This window comes from Strongylocentrotus purpuratus, unplaced genomic scaffold, assembly GCF_000002235.5.
Source record: "Strongylocentrotus purpuratus isolate Spur 01 unplaced genomic scaffold, Spur_5.0 spur5_scaffold_17, whole genome shotgun sequence".
Lineage (NCBI taxonomy): Eukaryota > Metazoa > Echinodermata > Echinoidea > Camarodonta > Strongylocentrotidae > Strongylocentrotus > Strongylocentrotus purpuratus.
The window spans coordinates 21,430,399-21,451,865 of NW_022145602.1; the positions used below are offsets into that span (position 1 = coordinate 21,430,399).

Here is a 21,467-nt window from a genome sequence, read left to right on the forward strand (position 1 = left end):
CTACGAAGACTGGGCCAAATTTCTTATCATTTTGATGATTCCAGAACCTTGCAGTAGTCTACACACTTACTTATATGCTAGATGATCAACCTTCCCTGATCGATTCCACAACGTTTCTTTCACAATGCAATCGCATGACCAAAACTAGAGGTTCGGTAACTGAAAATCCGCAGAGCGCCGATGGAAAAAAAGTCCTCAAAAATGCAGACGATCCATATTTTTTAGGACGCATTTTATCTGCGTTTATGAGTAGGGAGGCCAATGCCCGGGCGTAAGGCTTCTACGCCTACGATTTGTGCGCTCGTCGTCCAAGTCAGAAAATTACCAGAAGAAAAAAAAAGGGGAAAAAAAAGAAAACAAATATCTATGGAATAAAATGTATAACAAATACACAATTACACACTCCACAACATACCTATAATCACGGATCTGTAACGGTCTTTCACCATTCAGGGAATAATTTTCCTGGTATCGCATCGCAATTTGCTATGCATTTTTGCATGACTGCTATACAAAATATCTTTTGTGTAGCAATTTTCTTCCATAGAAATGTACAGAGTTTCATTTGAAATATTTATCCATCGGCTGAAATTGCTAATCAAAAAATTTGAGGAAAATTATTCCCTGCCATTTATTGACAATTAATCTTGCAGATTTTGACGTATTTTGATCCAATAATTGGGCTAGCAGACGAAAATAACGGACGCACAAGAGAAACTAGAGGGCGATGAGGTTAGCTCACTAAAATCCTTCTCAATGACTGAAGGTAGAGCCTAAAAATATGGAACCAATTTAATATCAAAGAAATTTTGATAGAGATTAACATATCAGATGTGCACAAATGTCACTTTTAACAACTAGAAAATATAACGAAAAAAGATTTTTAATTGCAGATTTTTACAAACTGCACATTTGAAGGTAGATAGAGTACGATGTTTTTGTCAATCTTGCGTTGGTTTGAGCCCCATAGCTAGAGCCATCTCAAATTGAGAAGGAAAATTGTGAACAGAGACCTCATTGTTCCAGCCCCAAATAGAAGTCTTGCGACATCATAATATGAATATTTATGAGCTCCGGTCTCATCGCGCGCAAAACAAATTTGACGTAGTCTCACACATAGTACCTTTTTCTCATCACTAGACACCAGTGTCGTGCAGTAATGTATGAGAAGTGTAAAAAAAGACATTTCAGTAACAAAAAAAAAGTCTGCGCGAGCAGTCTATACTCCAATTGAGAAGTGTAATGAATGCCATGATTTGAGCGTGTGTGTTTTAGTGTATGATATCATCATATGGTTAGTGAGAGAGAGAGAGAGAGAGAGAGGGAGAGAAATATCTCCGTAAGTAGTACACGTCTATCAATGCGTGCAGTCACGTTTGATTCCGTATTGTGATCGCTACAAGTGCAAGTTGGATTTATCGATCGATGATAATGCAGTGTCAGATCTTTACTCATGAGGAAATAGTAATTGGAATACATCGCAAAACTAAGGTAGGCCTATTTATATATTTCAATTACTTTCTTAATTTACAATGAGTGGCTTTCGAGCTTTCTCTCTATTATGTTTTGACCCTCCATGCCATGGCTAGCATGGCTCGATCGCGGCTTGCATGCAATTACCGTACCTGGCCTGCAGTACTGTGTCGGTGTGTGCGACTAATTCAAGGCTAGCCGGTGATGATGAATGTACTTTCGCGCGAAGTTTTGAACTTGTTGTCCAGGCAATGACCATGATGACATGCCCATTCCCTCGGGCCTGTCTAATTCTCAACGTAATTGAAATTGATTGTTTCAAGGCTCTAGTCTTACGTACGGCCAGGCGTAGAGTAAAGGAGCCCGTTTTCGGCCACTTAAGACAAAATCCTATTTTTAGGACCCTTTACTTCCTATTTATTATCATTTTTTGTTCAAATCATGAAACAAATATTATTATTATTTAAACAAAAAAAGAATCCCAGAAAAAAATCACGAATTGCCATGACAATATTCATTTCAATTTTCACTGTTTTGGAGCCAGTTATCGGCCGAGCGTTTCAGTTTACGGCCGCATGTACAAAGTCAATAGGAAGCGCTCGCGCGCGCCGTGCGTTTCCGCGCTGATGTACAGCACAAGCGGGCGGAGCAGGTATCCCACCCCGGAGCTCCCTGGTGCTCGCCTGGCCGAAGACAGGCACAGCGGTGTTCGGAAGTTGGAATCTGAATTAGACAGACATATCGTGTGTGCGTGGCAGGGTCCGGCTGCATTGATTTAATACATGCGATGAGATACTTTTGAGCTTGCGACTAACACAAAATCGGGCTCTAAATCTGAAAAATACTTGAAATAAAGCTGATTGTATGGTACCCATATTTCTTACATACACGCGTAAGAAACTCGATTTTTCAGATTTGGGTAGCGGGACCGCCGATTACATCTGAAGTAAAAACGGGTGGTGAGTAGAATGATAGCAGTGTTATGAATGATGGCGGAGTTACCACCGTTTTACTTACGGTGCGGTGAAATGGATGAAATGAAGAAGACAAGACAAGACACCGACTAAACACTAAACTAACCTTATATTATCTCTACTTGTCCTTCAGTTATAGCTCAGCATAGCTGAAGATGCTCAGCTAACAATAAAACTAGACCGAATTTTCCGTCTCTTTCGTTCGTTAGCCTCTTATTGGGGTAGGGTCGGCTCTCTCTTTAGAGACGGAAGCCGTTTATACACATGTCCTTGCTAACGCCACGGCCAGTCCTGGTCGTAGCGTTTTGCCCCCAAAATCCCCCAAAATGTCATTTTACCTCGAGCATGTTATATTGTAAATTAGGCCTAGGCTATAATAAATCAGTTCCACTTACCAACTTGACTGAAATAATCAGTTTAATAGTCCCTTTTTAGGAAATTATGGGTCAAAATCGGAATCCATGTTGAAAAAGATTTTCAAAATGGATTTCGATTTTGACCCATAATTTCCTAAAAAGGGACTATTAAACTGATTATTTCAGTCAAGTTGGTAAGTGGAACTGATTTATTATAGCCTAGGCCTAATTTACAATATAACATGCTCGAGGTAAAATGACATTTTGGGGGATTTTGGGGGCAAAACGCTACGACCAGGACTGGCCGTGGCGTTAGCAAGGACATGTGTATAAACGGCTTCCGTCTCTAAAGAGAGAGCCGGCCGACCCTACCCCAATAAGAGGCTAACGAACGAAAGAGACGGAAAATTCGGTCTAACAATAAAACATGCTAACTCCCGGGTCTTGAGGTGAACCGGGAGTCCATGAATCGGGAAGCTAGTGATTCTGGAGTAAGGGTGTGTGTCACAGCTCAGCAGATTCCAGAATGAGGTGACGGCCTGTGTCCGGGACTCTTATAGGCCCGTCTTTGAGAGGTTGGCGACGGACGGACGCGTAAGCGCATCCAAGACATGTATGAACTTACGCGTCCGCGAAATAGGGTACAATAATTTGGCTTACAAAAGGCAATTTTACAACATTCCTCCCGGTTAATTAGATTGTAGCATATATCTCAGATATTGCAAAATCTCAAAAACTCTCCTATTAGAGCATAACAAACCGGGGGACACTGAGTTACAGAATATATAAAGAGTTACAGAATATATAAAGAGTTACAGAATATATAAAGAGTTACAGAATATATAAAGAGTTACAGAATATATAAAGAGTTACAGAATTTATAAAGAGTTACAGTCCGTTAATACAATCCATGATTTTGCAAGTACACTAAACTCAAGGTAACCGTACAGTGACCGAGTCTAATGCACATTCCAGAACAACTGAGTATTTGGAAAATCCTGTATTTATACAACAGTGAATCCTGTATTTATACCACGGATAATCCTGTATTTATATAACCACGGAGAATCCTGTATTTATACAACGGATAATCCTGTATAACAACAGAAAATCCTGCCAACATAATTCAAGGACACCTGGATTGCTTTAACAGGAATGAAATACCATATGGACTAGAAGCCTATCCATTGCTAAGTTCCGCCTCAGGTCGACCCCGGTCTAGCCAAAGCTCAGGCTGGGGAACCGATGCTGGAACAATACTTATCGATAGCCTTAGCCATTACAAAAACAATATAATTCCTTTCCTTGAATTACCTTCTGCGGAAGAGCACAGTTGTCTGTGCATGACCAGGTCGAGAATAATCAATCAGGGAGCATTTTCCATATCTAACAGATTTGTTATACTGTTTGCATGGAGCACACGCCCTAATATCCCTCGACATGCCATACCCGAAATACCCGGACCTGATTATACTCCCGGTAGGGTTAACACCAGCATGATCGGTCGAAGGGACATCATATTCAACCGGATCACTTCCCGTCGTAATAAACAAGGAATCACTTTATTGGGCCATCTTCTTGGTCTCTCTTCCAAATCAGGTCACCTTTAACAAAGAATAACTCTTTAGTCATTCCATAAGAATTTATTTCCAAGATCTTCTTCTGATATGACTCAAATTAATCATAATCTCCTGGATTATCTAACTTAAGTTTTTATAAACATGACCTGACCTGGGTTCCGAGACTGAATCTGACTTCTTGGCTAACAGAACTACATAATCTACGACTACTATAGGCAATGTCAGAACAGGGGCAGATCATGCAGAAAATCCCAATAGCTCTTCTGTTGATATTACAGCAGCCGATTCGTCTGCAACGAAGGCAACGGATTCCATTTCATCAGCGGAAAGAAATAGCCAAGATGGAGCAGTAGTAGAAAACTCTGCTCTCTGCTCTATCCGTTGATGGACAGCAGAACTGCGAAGAAGAAACAACAAGCGGTGAAAGCAAGCCAGAATTATCAGCAGCAAAAGATCAAAGCAAACAAGCCCAAGAGAAGGTTTGCTTTTACTTTGTCCGATCTGGTAGGTGCAGCTATGGAAGAAATTGTAGATTCCTTCACCCAGCTCGGCTTGAGGGACACAGCAGGGAACGGGGATCTACAGCCAAGCCTGATGGTAAGACGCCGGTATCTGGCACAGGAGACTAAGCATCACCCCAACCAAAACAGGTTTGCAAATTCTATGCAAGGTCTGGATGGTGTAGTTATGGTTACAGATGCCGGTTTTCTCACGTGAGAAAAGAAGCTGCTTCCAATGCGGAGTCCCACAAAGGCAAGTGCAATGCCCCAAGTTAGTCCCCTGAGAACCAACTTCATTACCTGTGAACAGGTAATGGAAGCATTACACCAAAACCCATACAAACAAGAAATTGAGAGAGGTACAAAACCCATACAAACTAGAATTGAAAGAGAGGTACCTTGATGATGACAGCTTTCTCCATGACCAGCAATCCCAAGAGCAACTGAAAATCAAAGTGCTACCTAATTTGTACACTATCACTTCCGCTGGCCAATCCTGTGCGATAGGCACAACCACATCCGCTGATTCATCAAATGGAGGTGGCCATGGTGGGAGAAACCAGGGACATTCAGGCACATAGACATCCGTTGATTCATCAACAGGAGGAGGTGGCCATGGCAGGAGAAGCCAACAACATTCAGGTACATCAACATCAATTGATTCGTCAACAGGAGGAGGCCAAGGCGGGAGAAGCCAAGAACATTCAGGTACATCAACATCAATTGATTCGTCAACAGGAGGAGGCCAAGGCGGGAGAAGCCAAGAACATTCAGGACACTCGGGTTGCAGATCCGAATCCTGACTACCCCCCTTGTCTAGAAGAGTTGACTTACTCGTACCTAATTGAGACGACCCAGGTTTCGGATTAACATCCTCATCCGATGGGTCTTCTCCGGAAAGAAGTTCAGACTCAATACTTGCGGACTGACCGACATTCAATTCAGGTAAGTCCAAATCCAGTTCAGGTAAGTCTACTATTGTTGACTGACCGAAATCCACTTCAGGTACGTCTACTCTTGTTGACTGACCAAAATTCAGTTCAGGTAATTCTAATCCAATCAACTGACCTAAATCCAGTTGAGGTAAGTCTAATCTTGACTGACCTAAACCCACTTCAAGCAGGTCCACTCCCACGGACTGACCTAAATCAGGCGCAAGCAAATCCCTTCTCGACGGTCCCAAATCTGGTTCAGGTAAGTCAAATCCGGACTGACCGAAATCAGGTTCAGGTAAGTCCAATTCCAACGGACCTAAATTTGGTCCAGGCAAATCCAATCCGGACTGACCGAAATCAGGTTCAGGTAAGTCCAATCCCGGCGGACCTAAATTTGGTCCAGGCAAATCCAATCCGGACTGACCGAAATCAGGTTCAGGTAAGTCAGACTCGACTCGAGAACAGTTCTGCACAACAACGAGTCCCTGGACAGTGGATTGAAGGTTCTTCATTTGAGATCCAATTGAAGAATATGAACTCTTCACTTGAGTCTCAATCGAAGAAACAGAACCATGGATCTGATCCACCTTCTTCTCCAGATTCGAAACTTCAATCCTGTCCAATCGGGAGGGTTGTGGTTGTTGTTGCGGAGGATCAGGTGTAGCTGTACGGCTAATCCTTGGCTCCTCCGCAGATACCTCTACAGACGTTGGTCTGACTTCCTTCCGCGATTTGTCATGAATTGCCTTATGGGTATGCTGAAACCATCTCACTAAGTCGATGGCTTCATCCAAAGATCTAGGGCAATAATAAATAGCATAGTGCCCAGCCTCTCTATCAAAACATCCTTGGCAAAATCTATGGACGACCTGTTTTTCAACATGGTGGTCCGGTAAATCTGCAAAGGCATGAGCAGCCAATGTCATAAGGCGGTTCGCCCAATCTACATGGGATTCCTCAGGTTGCTGCCTCGCGTAATTAAATTGCAATTGTGCAACTTCGTCCCTTGACGCAAACCGCTTCTCCAGTTTCCGGACTAAGTCCGCAAACCCAAGATGAGGTTCATGCTTAACGAGCAATGAGACATACTCGCTTGCACTTCCACCCAAGCACCAGCAAAGTTGATTCCTTCGTTGGCTCAAAGTCCATCCAAACGCCTCAGCGTCAAGGTTGAACTTAGCGATGAACGCTTGCCAACTCCCGCGGCCATCGAAAACCATGGACTTGGGCAAGGAAAAAGACTTGTGGCCCCTCTCACGGTTACCCTCCCCACGAAATAAGTGGGAATTATGGGTATCCTGAGATCGGTGCACATCTGGTGGAGAAGGAAAACCATCACGTTGATAGGCAGTATGCCGATAATCTTGGTATCTGGTATACTGCGGCGAACTCTGTCGAGCTGGAAGCCTCTCCATAGGAGGAGGAGCTTCCGCTGCAACACGCTGCTGACCTTGATTCCGAAGAGTGGTCTGGAGAGCCTCTATTACTGCCTTATATTTCGCTTCCACCAATCGCTCAACATCTTTTTCGGATGGAGCTTTGGAAACGACTGCCTCAGTTCCACCAGCTTGGGAAGCCATTGGCTTCTCTTGACTCCATAAATCTAATACAGACATTCGAATTCAAAATTCAATTACTCTAAATGCAACTACTCTGAATTCAACTATATACTTTGAATTCAACCAACTTTGAATTAACCCAAACCTGAATTCAACCAACTCTGAATTAAACCAACTTTGAATTAAACCAACTTTGAATTGAACCAACTCTGAATTGAACTAACTTTGAATTGAACTAACTTTGAATTGAACCAACTTTGAATTGAACCAACTTTGAATTGAACTAACCTTGAATTCAACTAACCTTGAATTCAACTTAACTTTGAATTCAACTAACAACTTTGAATTCAACTAACAACTTTGAATTCAACTAACAACTTTGAATTCAACTAACAACTTTGAATTCAACTAACAACTTTGAAATCAACTAACAACTTTGAATTCAACTAACAACTTTAAATTCAACTAACAACTTTGAATTCAACTAACAACTTTAAATTCAACTACTCGGAATCCAACTAATCAGAGTCCAACTAATCGGAGTCCAGCCAATCGGAATCCAGTTTCTAGGAATCAAGTTACGTTGAACTCAGTTACTCTGAATTCAGTTTCCTTGAATTCAGTTTTCTTGAATAAATATTTCTTGAATTCAATTTTCTTGAATTCAGTTTTCTTGAGTTCAGTTTCCTTGAGTTTAGTGGCCTTGAGTTTAGTTTCCTTGAGTTTAGTTTCCTTGAGTTTAGTTTCCTTGAGTTTAGTTTCCTTGAATTCAGTTACTTTGAATTCAGTTACTTATTTTTAAATCAGTTACTTTAAAGTCTGTTACTTTTAATTGTGAGAAATCTAGCTAACAAAGCTCTATTTTTGCAATGCAAGAGTCCGAGTCGGAATCCAAAATGAAATCCGAAAAGTCCTTCAATTATAAACTCCCAACCCTTGAGCCAAGAGATTGACCTAAGTTCAAATCACTCGCGCTCTAACTACTGTAGACCGAGTCGAGAAAACCTGCTCAAAAGGCTTGGTGAACACGACTCGGGTACTACAAGGCTAGAGAATTAGCAATGCAAAAATATAAAAAGAAATCTGACTAATCCTTAAATAATAATTCCCAACCGTAATTGAGCTAAGAGATTTGAATAAATTCCAATCACTCAAGCGCCAACTACTGTAGACCGAGTCGAGAAAACCTGCTCACAAAGTGCAGACGACCAAGACTATGGTAATACACAGTTAGAGAATTATCAATTCAAAAATATAAAATGAAATCTGACTAATCTTTTAATATAATAATCCCCAACCGTAATTGAGCTAAGAGATTTGAATAAATTCAAATTACTCAAGCTCGAAACTACTGTAGTGTAGACCTAGTCGAGAAAACCTGCTCCAAAGTGCTGGTAAACCCCACTATGGTACTACAAGGTTAGGAAATTAACAACTCCTTGTTAAGAAATTCAAAAAGAGTGATCAAATTCCAGATCTTTATAAAATCCCAAATTGGAACCAAGCTTATTTCAATGAATTAAATTAATACTCCCTACGATGACACGTACACATAATTTATGCAGCAAAACTACACACATGCACATTTATTAGTTAATTAATTTAGTCCAAGTCTTAACTACCTTAATTATTTTTAATTTCAATAAAAAATAATTAGTTACTTATTCTTAAGTATACTCTGTCCCCTTCCCTACTTTTCTACAGCGAAAAGTAGAAGACTCGAAAGAGACAGGAAAATGCAAGTAAGTGCAATCACTTGCATTAAATTAATTTAATTTATCTAGTTAAAATTTATTCTTAACTACTCTGTCCCCTTCTCAACTTTTCTTTCAACGAAAAGGAGAGGAACCGAAAGAGACAGAAAAATGCAAGTAAGTGAAATCACTTGCATTAACTTAATTTAATTTATCTAGTTAAAATTTATTCTTAACTACTCTGTCCCCTTCTCAACTTTTCTTTCAACGAAAAGGAGAGGACTCGAAAGAGACAGAAATTCTTAACTACTCTGTCCCCTTCTCAACTTTTCTTTCAACGAAAAGGAGAGGACTCGAAAGAGACAGAAATGCAAGTGCAATTTGATACTGACACGAAAGTGACAGCATCCAACAAACTAGAACAATACAAATGCCAGACCAAAATAACCGGCGTAGAATAAATCTATGCCGAGTTATAAGAATGGAAAATAAAGCAAGGCACACGCAACAGTAAAATAAATCGAAAAACAACAAACGCCTGGTAATACCAGGCTAGCGCGAACACTCGAAAGAGCTCACACGAAAACGTAAACACAATACACGCTAATATACACACGGCGAACCAAAAATGTATTCAGAACAAGATGGCTGCCCACGCTTCAAAAGTGTGACACGTGCGACGGAAAGTTCCGTAAAATCACAATCAGTGCACAGCAATGAAATACACACACGAAAAATACAAATATAATGGAACGGAAAAATATAGCCAAGCGCAAGTTCGAATGAAAGTCGCAGCGCCAATGAAGTAAAAACGGGTGGTGAGTAGAATGATAGCAGTGTTATGAATGATGGCGGAGTTACCACCGTTTTACTTACGGTGCGGTGAAATGGATGAAATGAAGAAGACAAGACAAGACACCGACTAAACACTAAACTAACCTTATATTATCTCTACTTGTCCTTCAGTTATAGCTCAGCATAGCTGAAGATGCTCAGCTAACAATAAAACATGCTAACTCCCGGGTCTTGAGGTGAACCGGGAGTCCATGAATCGGGAAGCTAGTGATTCTGGAGTAAGGGTGTGTGTCACAGCTCAGCAGATTCCAGAATGAGGTGACGGCCTGTGTCCGGGACTCTTATAGGCCCGTCTTTGAGAGGTTGGCGACGGACGGACGCGTAAGCGCATCCAAGACATGTATGAACTTACGCGTCCGCGAAATAGGGTACAATAATTTGGCTTACAAAAGGCAATTTTACAACACATCGCTAAAATGTGATATTTTAGGATATATTTTTCATTGCAAATGTGGTTCTTCAGTGACACTGGCATGATATGGTATGTGTGGGATATGTGTTTTGCTATTAAGCGATGTATTTTAGAGTGATTTTACCTCGCATCCAACCAATCGGCCGAAAACGGGAGCTGGCCGATTACCGGCTCCTTTACTCTAGAAGGAAGCTCATAAAAGTCATAGGAACTAGCTGGATATCTCCTATTTTAAGGAACTTCTGGAGTCGGCAGATGGGTGAGTTTTCTTAGTGAAAGAAAATGCTTTCTTTTAATGTTTGTTTTATTATAAACAAATTAGTAATTAAAAAGTTAGATTTGGGCATTGGCCTCCCTAATACGAGGACGATCCTCATTCTCGGACCAGCGCTGACGAAAAATCACCCTTTTTCCCCATCAAAGACTTCTTAAATTTTTAATTTGGACATGGTTGGACGGCTGCCCAGCGGAGTCGAAAAAATTGTGAGTCAAAAATGTAATCACTTCCTCTTTACATTTCATAGAATTATGACCCAAACGCCGTGTTTGAATCATTTTCATTTGCGACCTCTGCACTGGAGATAGGCTACGCAATACCCTACTCACGGGACTACACCCAGCTGCTTGAAGTTGAACAAATCGAAAAGGAAACTCAACATAAAATCAATCTACCACACACACCAACAATAATTTAAGACATCTTCCTCATAATTATAGTACCTTGCACCTGGTTCCTCTCCTTGTAAAACGACTGTTTCCTCCCCGTCTGCAGACGCTGCTTTGGCCATTTTTTTTTCTACTTTCACAATGAAGTTGCCGCCTAGTACTTACGCGTAGGAGGCTATGGTGCAGTCGAGAAAGCAAAACATTCAGCGAAATCGGATTTGAAAAATATTGTCAATGAAAAAATATATCAAGAGGAGCCAGCGAGTTTCACTACTAGTATTCTCGGCCAAAAAAACATATTCACTAGCGTATAAACAAGGGATAGAATTAGAGTAGTTTTCAATCTAACTTTTCTACTAGGTCGCAACGTGACCTCACTATCAAGGGAGATTATTAAGCAAGAAAAATTATGGAGAAGTTCACGGTTCAGTTCGGTTCAGTCTTTATTTTCAGCTCTCAATAAAACCAACATACATGCACTATATAACAATAAACAACAAAGCATCATATATAGAAAACAATGAAGAGCAATAGAATAAGACAAAAAGAAATAATGAGAAAGAGAGGTCAACAACAAAAAGCATATAGCTTTATAGTACGTTGACCTCAGAATTAACAATACAGAAATAATTTCAACAAACTCGCGTCGTCAGTAGTCGTATTTTTTATTTACTTATTTCTTTCGTTTTATTTCAACAGGATAGCCCATCAGTACGTCACAAGACAAAAATCCAATTGAATCCCCATTGAATCCCAATTGAATACCAATTGGCAATTTGGAGTACATGGAAATTGAAACAATGGGTACCTATTGAAACTAATGGGCAATTGGTCCCCATTGAAATCAACTAGCAATTGGTTTTAATGGGGACCAATTGCCAATTGGTTCCATATATATATATATACTAAATATACATGTTGTTTCTTGGTTAGTATATTTCTATTGCTAAAACGTGAATGTAATTGTAACCTGATCAGACAAAATAATCTATTGGTTAATAATTCCCGAAGGAAAATAGAAATCACAAAATTGATGTCCATTGTCATAAGTTTGCTTAACAAATCATGATAAATGTTGGGCGACTTTTCGGTTGGCTGAGTCGTTGCGATTTTTTTTTTGGACTACCCCCCCCCCCCCCCCCCCCCCCCACTGAGCGACTTTTTGGCCGGCGCGATTTTCAAATTTTCGGGAGCAAAATTTTGGGCCAGATTTTAAACCCCCCCCCCCCTTGAAAAAATCCTGAGTACGCCCCTGGTGACACGTGTAAAGTAATAAAGAATATGCATGAGATACGTAGATCTGTTGGTTTCTATTGGTTTCTGTTGGTTTCTATTGGTCCCAGGGGCGGATCCAGGAATTTCTTGCCGGGGGGGGGGGACACGATAAGGAAGAGAACATAATATATATATATATATATATATATATTTTTAGTCCCCCCAAAAAATCGCAACGACTCAGCCAGCTCAGCCGCTGAATAAGCGGGGAGGGGGGGGGAGGGGGGGGGTAAGAGGATACCTTTTTTTTTGGGGGGGGTAAGGTCACCTTTTTAGGTCAGCCATTGGCATATTTGTTTATTTGTTTTATTTTTATTTTTATTTTTAAATTTAAAAAAATATAATTTTTATTTGGCCGGGGGGGGGGCACGCCCCTGTTTTTCAGTGCATTTTTGGCGGATTTGGGACTGATTTTAACATATTTTGGGGGGACCGGGGGGCACGTGCCCCCTGTGCCCCCCCCCCCCCAATGGGACCAATGGGGCCAATTGGTCCAATAGGGCCAATCTGGACCAATTGAAACCATCTGAAGTCATATTAAAGTCCCATTGAAACCTGTTAAAACCTATAATGTATGGTTCTGAGACTCAGTTAGAGAAGATTTCTTCCATCACTTCAATTACTCTTGCTGGACATGAAATTACCCTATCTAATGTATGTCGCAACCTTGGTGTGTTTCTCGACTCAAACATGAAAATGTCTACTCAAATTCAATATGTCTTAAAATCAGTACGTTATCAGTTACGCAATTTGCGTTTTATTCGTAAATATCTTAACCGTGGTGCCACTGAGAAAATTACTCATGCTTTGATTACTTCTCGCTTGGATTTTGGTAATGGCCTTTTGTTTAGTTCGCCTCACAACCTACTCGCAAAATTACAAAGATTACAGAATGCTGCTGCTCGTGTCGTGACCCTGTCCAACAAGTACAGTCACATCACACCAGTCCTCAAATCACTCCATTGGTTGCCCGTAGAAAAACGTGTTGTTTTCAAGATTATTTTGCTATTATTTTACTGTATACATGGCTCTGCTCCGCAGTATAACATCGGCTTGATTAAGCATTACTTTCCTTCTAGAGAGCTACGTTCTCAAAACTCTGGCTTACTTGTTACTCCTAGGGTTAAAACAAAGTGGGGGGGGGGAGCGAACCTTCGCTCATGCTGGGCCTTCGCTATGGAATACTCTCCCTCAATGGGTTAAGAATAGCAGTTCTGCTGAAGTGTTAAAAAACAATCTTAAGAAATATCTGTTTAATTTAGCTTATAATTGATTACCATTACCTTTCATGTCTGTACCTTTCCTATCGCACTTTGTATAAATGTATCATGTATGTATTTCAGCTTTTGCACAAGCTGCGCCTTGAGCATTTGACTGTCAAGTGGATTTGGCGCCTTATAAATCATATGTATTATTATATATGTATTATTGAGACCAATTAAAACCAATTGGAGCCAATTGAAACCAATTGAAAATTCAATTGGTGTTCATGGTGTTCAATTGGTTTCAATGGGATTTTCGTCTTCGGGTGTTATACTTAATTGCGGGCCCTGCATAACATAAACATACGTGATAATAAAGACAAACATATCACTAGATCTAGGCCTACATAGCGAATAATAAACATGATATGTCAGAAAGAATACAGATACAATTTTGAATGTAAATGTAAACTCAGCACGGTCACACAAAATCAAGAAAGTCATATTTTTTGTTTTAATTTGAAAACGAATCCTTGCAGTCACAGAGTGTTTAAACATAAGAATACATAATTTGTAGTATGTAGAATACTTTTGAGAAAATAATACAGTAATCTGTAATTGGTAAGGACTTTATATTCCATTTTTTTACAGAGTCCCTATTTGCGTGAACTATGTTTTGGGTTTTATTTACATTTTTCTCAAATAACTTGTGCAAAAGGACTGCTTGGTTTTGGCACTACGTACACCTTCAAAAGAAAAGACACTTCTACCATTTTCAGTTTTAACGTTTGGATGACTACCGGCGTGTGAGTCAAAAAAAAGTTTATACCTAGAAAATTGCTAATTATAAAAAAAAAAGCAATCTATGAACAGTAAATTATTATACATCTTATGAAATAGTGTTTTATCCCGAATAATTTGGTATTGTGTGTGTGTGGTATGTCTGGGAGGGGGAGGGGTAGAAAGTAATATGGGGAGGGATATTTAAACACCCTACCCCCCCCCCTATATCCGCCCCAGGTCTTATTTCATTTATTACATTTCTCTTCCATATCCACTATTACATATTCATTTATACAATTTGCATTCTTCATTTCATTCACCCTCTTAAAGCGCAGCCTTTCACCTACACTACTGCCACCCCCTTTTTCCTTCCTCACCTTTCAACCCGTTCTCTTTGTTGTGTTCTCATTCTCTATGCATGGATCACCTTGTTCTGCTCTAGCAACAGGCACTTTCTCTTCTCTCATTGGTTCTATTCGCCTCTCACCTAGTTTGAACTATCTAACCTTATCTATCTTGATTGGTTTCTCTTCTCACGTGACTTTCTCCTGATTGGTTAAGTTTGTAATGATGCCTGATTTGTACATTGGCACATACACTGTTCTCATAAAGTCATCAAAAAAAAATCTTCTGTATGCCCATGCCTTGAGCCATAATGCATGTCCGTACAGAGGATTTTTTTATGTTGGGGACCGGGGTAAAATGCAATGAATTATTGATAATTTATTGCTTTTTCTTTGGGTTTTTTTTATTTGTGGGAACTGCCCCCTACCCTAGCCCCCGCTGCGTATAGTCATGGTTCAGTGGCAAAGCAACGGCCTCGTAACTGTGAGGCCCTAGGATCAAAACCGTGCTATATTAGTGCCCTTTTGTGGGGCATTAATCCCCATTACTGTCATTTATGACTTAAGGGCGTAGGTCCCCTAGTTGATAAACATAGTAGCATACACATGCTTTAGCAGTCATGCCAATCAAACACTGGCAAATTATTATTCAATAAAATCTGCGAATGTATATTAATATCTAGATCTATTAGGAATAAATCATTGTCAAAACAATTCAATAAATTGGGGTATACAATTTATACCAACTTTATGAGCAGTAGTGTATTATAAGTTTGGAGATTAAATTAGTTCTGTTCCATCCTTCTTCGTGTGAGCGTTTCATTTTCTTCTGAGTTATACTATTTAAGGAGAGCGTGTTTAGCGATTGATTTATTCAGCTTTCTGTGTGCCGGTTAAATAAACACGTTAAATCATTATACAAAAATAGCGATGAAGGCATATATTGTTTTTGCTGTCCCCCCCCCCCCCCCCACCCCCAAGCCCCGCCAAATATGCCTTTCGTTTTTAACAGATGTTTTCGGCAAAATGTACTTCAAAGAAAACTGATGGCCTTCCGGAATATCATACTAAACTGCCCCTGCTTATAGGTAAAATAGGCCACCTAAGCTGTTGTGCAATTCCCAGTCATCACACAACAGACGCCCCTATTAAACATTTTGATAAAGGAATCCCTCTGTTTGTGTGTGTTTTTGGGTTTCTTTGTTTCACCCCCCCCCCCCCCCCCCCCCCATTCAAAGCGATATTTGACGGTTGTACCTCTTGCGACAAACGTATTCCTTCCAAGTGAAACAAAGTCCATCCCGCGATAGATTCGGAGATAGAATTCGCACTCTGTGAAGCAATTTCTCGTCTTTATCAGATAAGAATTTCATTTACGTATACATTTATCAGATAAAAGTTTAGATCAGAGACTTTAAAAACTACCTACTTGTGAAGTGCCCCCACAGTTTTGAATTCGCACTCTGTGAAGCAATTTCTCGTCTTTATCAGATAAGAATTTCATTTACGTAAACATTTATCAGATAACAGTTTAGATCAGAGACTTTAAAAACTACCTACTTGTGAAGTGCCCCCACAGTTTTGAATTCGCACTCTGTGAAGCAATTTCTCGTCTTTATCAGATAAGAATTTCATTTACGTATACATTTATCAGATAACAGTTTAGATCAGAGACTTTAAAAACTACCTACTTGTGAAGTGCCCCCACAGTTTTTAATAGGCATTTCAGAACAATTCTTTTATCTGAAACGTTCAATTGGTATAGGAAACCCACATGAACAATAAAATGAAATACGGTTATCGTTGCGACCCACAAAAAGAGACCCCTGAAAGTTGCTCCCGACGGGCACAAATGTTACCCTGCGTACTATACAGTTAAGGGGACTGATTTAAATGGTTCCCTGAGCTAACGGGAGCGAAGTCAATCTCCATTTTGGTATTATAACAAAATAATAGGATCGTGGGTGTGGGGCATGTCAAATGGGACATTTACTACGTGCTCCTATTACCTCAGAAAATAGTTTAAAACAGTCATCTTGACTGTAGTAAGTATAAAGAGAATCATTTTGGCGCTTTTGGAGCAACTTCCAGCCCCCTGTGATCTCTATTTACCTATTTCATGTTATTGTTTACAGTGGGATTTTTGCAACAAGCGGTAATTTTTCATCCTTTCAGGTAAAGATTAGGTGGGAAGGTAATTTTATTAAACTTAAAAGTGTTAAATCTTATGTAGGGACATGCAGATTCCTGGCCTATATAGCCTAAAGGAAGGAGGGGCATGTCCAATCTTCCTCCAAATTTTGATCGAGGTAACCCCATCATCATCATCATCATCATCATCATGACTACTACTACTACTACTACTACTACTACTACTACTATAGTAGTAGTAGTAGTAGCAGTGATGATGATGAGTAGTAGTAGTAGTAGTAGTAGTAGTAGTAGTAGTAGTAGTAGTAGTGGTACTAGTAGTAGTAGCAGGGGCGCAATGAGCAAAGACCTTTTTTGGGGGGTCAGAAAAAAATCACCACCACGAGTCTTCCACAATAGGAAGGGGGCACCATCAAAAAATGGGCACCTACAAAGGGAAGCATCAACGACACCTACATCATTTTTTGACATTGGTATAAATATATACCCCTACATCGTCATGATAGTGATTACATTATACCAGGGATGATATCAATATTTGTTTCTTTCTTTACGTGGTACAAGACTTTGCTTTATTAAGCAACTTACCTTGCGGTAGGCTGTGATGGTCTGAATATTAATTTTTGAGCGAACGGCGTGAGCTAATACAATTTTAAAGATTTGTGAGGTCCTAGTGCGACAAATTATATGTTATAAAGAAGACCCCCCCCCCCCTAAAAAAAAAAAAAAAAAAAAAAAAAAAAAAAATCCTGATGAGTATCGAGCATAAGTAACATAATTATAACATCTATAATGCGAACGAGCGTAGCAAGCGAGCTCTAGGGAAAATTAAAGAAAAAGGGACTGTAAGTCGCCTTGAATTAAGGGTGCATGTTATGGAGAAAGGAAAAGTAGGAACTTATCAAAAGAGAAAAGGACAGTTATTAGAAGAAAAAAAGGTGCTCGTGTCGAAGTAAAAAGGGCAATTATCAGAGGCTTCAGAGGTGAAAATGGCACTTGTGAGAATGGAAATGGGGAATCTGTTGAAGGAGAAGGGCATCTATCAGATTGTGATAGGGGCATTTATCAGATGTTGAAAAGAGCCATTTTGAAAAGGAGGAGGGGCTCATATAAAAACAAAAAAGGCAAACTGGAGCACTTATCCGACGGGAAAAGTACACTTATTAAATAGGAAAAGGTGCACGAGTCAAAGTAAAAATGCGCAAACATTAGAGGTGAAAAGGGGAATTTCTTGCACCTGAAAAGACGTACTCATCAGAGATGAAAAAAGAGGAAAAGGACAGTTATTAGATAGTTATTTTTGGGGGTGTACCTGAAAAAGTGGGGTCGCAGTGCCCCCCCCCCCCCCCCTCACAGGAAGTGCCGCCTCTGGCATAATGGGCAAAAATGAGCGGGGGGAAAAAAAACGGAAAATCATTTTAATTCAGCAACATTTGTAAATCACATAGTATCGAATATGAAATAAACCACGTTTGAATTTTATTTGGGGGTCAACTGCCCCCCCCCCCAACCAAGCCTTCCGTCTGTACGCTAGTAGTAGTATCATTAATTTTTTTATTATGATGATTATTGTTATTTAAATTATCACTACTATAATTTTTTTTAATTGTTATTATTAGCAGTAGTAGTAGAAGTAGTAGAAGAATTTCCATTAGTAGTATTAGAAGAAGTAGTGTAATAGAAGTCGTAGTAGTAGTAGTAGTAGTAGTTGTATTAATAATATTAGTACACTAATAGTAGTATTATCATCATACATCTGTACAATTTGTTACATGTTGTTTCATCTTAAATGATTTCATTCACTCCCCAAAGCGCATGCTCGCTCTGCTCACCCTCCATATGAGGTCCTTGATTCCTTTGTGACAATCGTCATCATTATTCCTATGACATAAAAATGTGTGTTTTTTAATTTGTATTTGTTTGCTACTGGCAATTGTCTTCCTAACAAAGAATGAGAAGTTATTTTAAGCAATGTTGCAACGTGTGTCACGTGAGAATTAGCAACTTTGCACCACAAATATTTGTTGATGGCTTGGCTGCATACAATCTCCCACTAGAAGTGTTTGTTTAATACATTAACAAATTTCTGCCTGATAGGGGGTCAAGCTTTGATGTCTGGTTTCATTTTAATATTTGTTTTAGTCATGTAATATACTACGTTTGTATTTTAATACTCATATTAAAGCACGTACTATACATTTTTCCATTGCCAGGGGCGAATACATGTACGTACGTATAACGGTGTGGGGTGCTCCGGTCTATTTCAATAAGAGAGATAAGAGAGAGTGAGAGAGAGAGAGAGATAAATGAGGAGGAGAGAAAGAGAGGTCTACTTTTAATTCGAATTCGGTTTATTGATTAATATCCCAAAATGAAGGATTATTCTCAAATGTATCTTTACAAGGATATCTTCCAAAGGATAGGCCTAACAAATAAAAGTTATAATTGTTTATTTTTGAGAGAAAGAGAGAGGAGGCGTGGAAGAGAGGGAGAAAGAGAGATGGGGAAAATAGAAAGAGGGAGAGAGAAAAATTTGAAATGGAAAAGAAAACAAAGAAGGAAATTATATAAAATAAATGATGGGGTAAGAGAACTATACTTATATAAATCAAATCAAATAAATTCAAAACCATTTCGCTCACTACCTGACAGGTTTAACTCTTTAGAACATGCACTTATTTTTCGGCCGTTAATTGGTACTTGGTTTAATTGCTTTTCGGAGAAAAACAATAAATATATTATGGTAATTGCTTTTAAATGAGATATAGCTACTTTTATTAAATCTAATTTCGGTGATTTAATCATAGTACTTTACAAACGTTTAAAGTGACTCGGGAACATTGTTCAAGGTTGATGAAAAAACTGTGTAATTTTTGTATGAAATGTTACCTATTATATTCCTTCTACTGTACTAATCCTCTAACAAGAAACAATCCTGAAGAAATTCTCAAACCTCACAGATATTTATGGTTTTCTTTGAAGGTGTCACTGTGCAACACCCTCTAACAGTAAATTCTCCCAACCATTTTTGAATTTTCCAACCGTTTTTCCATGAAAATAAGACATCAGACAGGCTTTAAAAAAAATGTCAACACCTACATGTCTGGAATGGTATATACAGGTAGAGCCAATTCATTGTTTTGTGACAATTTACATTCACCTAAAATGTAATTAGATTGTCATAATATAGTTGAGATATTTAAGGAATCGATCAGATCATTTTTTTCCAATTTTTATCATTGATGATTGTCTGTTTTTACTCGAACCTTCAGATTTTCTTTAATTGTACATGCACCAAGCATTGACGTCACTGCCTTAACACCATTTTCTGTCAAATGAACAATGTTACCAAGTCCCTTTAAACGTACAGTGGGACGCAACTATTAAAGGGAGAATATTACCACATGAAATATACCGCCGTACCGGAAGATGTTCTAACCATTGTCAGAAAACTACAAACAATCTTGAAGTTTATTGTAAAATAGGAGTTCAATTACGAATCATCTGGATCTAAAATTGTATTGAGTGGATCAGCCCTATAGTGGACTATCATTCAACTTTGTTTTCTTTTAAAAGTGATTTTATTTTAAAAGAATACTTTTTTGTGGATTTTGTTTTCTTTAAAGAGATAATCAAGTTTATGGCATACAAATGTACATGCTGCTTCAGAATTTCGATTTTTCTTTTTTTTTTTTTTTTTTTTTTGCGTGTGTGAAGAGTTTTGTGTTCGTTCTTTTGTTCATCTTACCCTTTTTTTACTTTTGTGACATCCACAAATTTATTAACCAACTCTTTTAATGATTTTATTTCTATGAAAGCAGAAAAAAAGCTAAATAAAGCGTTGAAAGGTTGAAATAAATAGGACAAATAATAATAGATTCATGAATGTTTGAAATAAAATTTATGAGATCCCCATAGCTATGCGAATTTCGAATTGGCATAATTGTCAGTACGCGTATTTTTTCTTTACACGGCAGCCTGTGATTTTACGGCTTTAATTTCACCCTAAAAAGGCCGGGCTATTTGAGGTCTTAGTACGGCCGAGGGGAGGGGGCCATTAAGGCCCCCCTTAAGATCTCGGCCGCGAAAATTTGCACGCATGTCAAGTGAAGTGTATAAAATAATATGATAATTTAATTTTTTTTGAAAAATTCACTCATTTGCATATTTATGGTAATTTATGCAAATAAAAATCATATTTTTACCCATGAATCATATATTATTCATATTTAAGAATTCTTTTTCACTACATATATTCATTAGACCATTCCAAATAATAATATGACAACAAAATTTGAAATAGCCAGCTTATTCCTTATGTTATCCCTTGTTTTGATAATTTCTTAAGTATTTCATAGTTTTTTTAAACTTATGTTTTTCATTGTTGTTGTTGTTTTATTTCATTTCTTACTACAATTCAACTATTTTGACTCTCAAAACAACCACCTAAACTGTAAACAAGACCCAATAACCCATGGTTGATCTGTTCTTAGGAAAAATGACTTTTCCATATGTTTTGTACACAAATCACGAAAATGAGCGATTTTCGGGCTGACATGCAAAGACAAAAGGTCACGTGACCTTGTAACCGTAGGTCCGATTTTCAAAAAAAAATATTTTAAAAGTTGCGCAAGACTCGAAAGAAAAAAGTCAGCGAGCGGCGGGGCGCCATCCATATGCGTTACCGAGCAATCAGAAAATTGTGGAG

General features: G+C 38.9%; 1 protein-coding gene across 1 annotated transcript in view; it reads right to left on the bottom strand.

Moving 5' to 3' along the window:
- The window catches only part of LOC115924942 (protein SAND-like), a 30,547-nt gene extending 19,402 nt beyond the window's left edge, over positions 1–11,145 (bottom strand). The window contains exon 1 of the mRNA XM_030987910.1: positions 11,059–11,145. Coding sequence (XP_030843770.1) covers positions 11,059–11,126 — 68 coding nt within the window. The 5' untranslated portion in view covers positions 11,127–11,145. The remainder of the gene's footprint in view (positions 1–11,058) is intronic.
- Between the last annotated feature and the right edge of the window lie 10,322 nt (positions 11,146–21,467).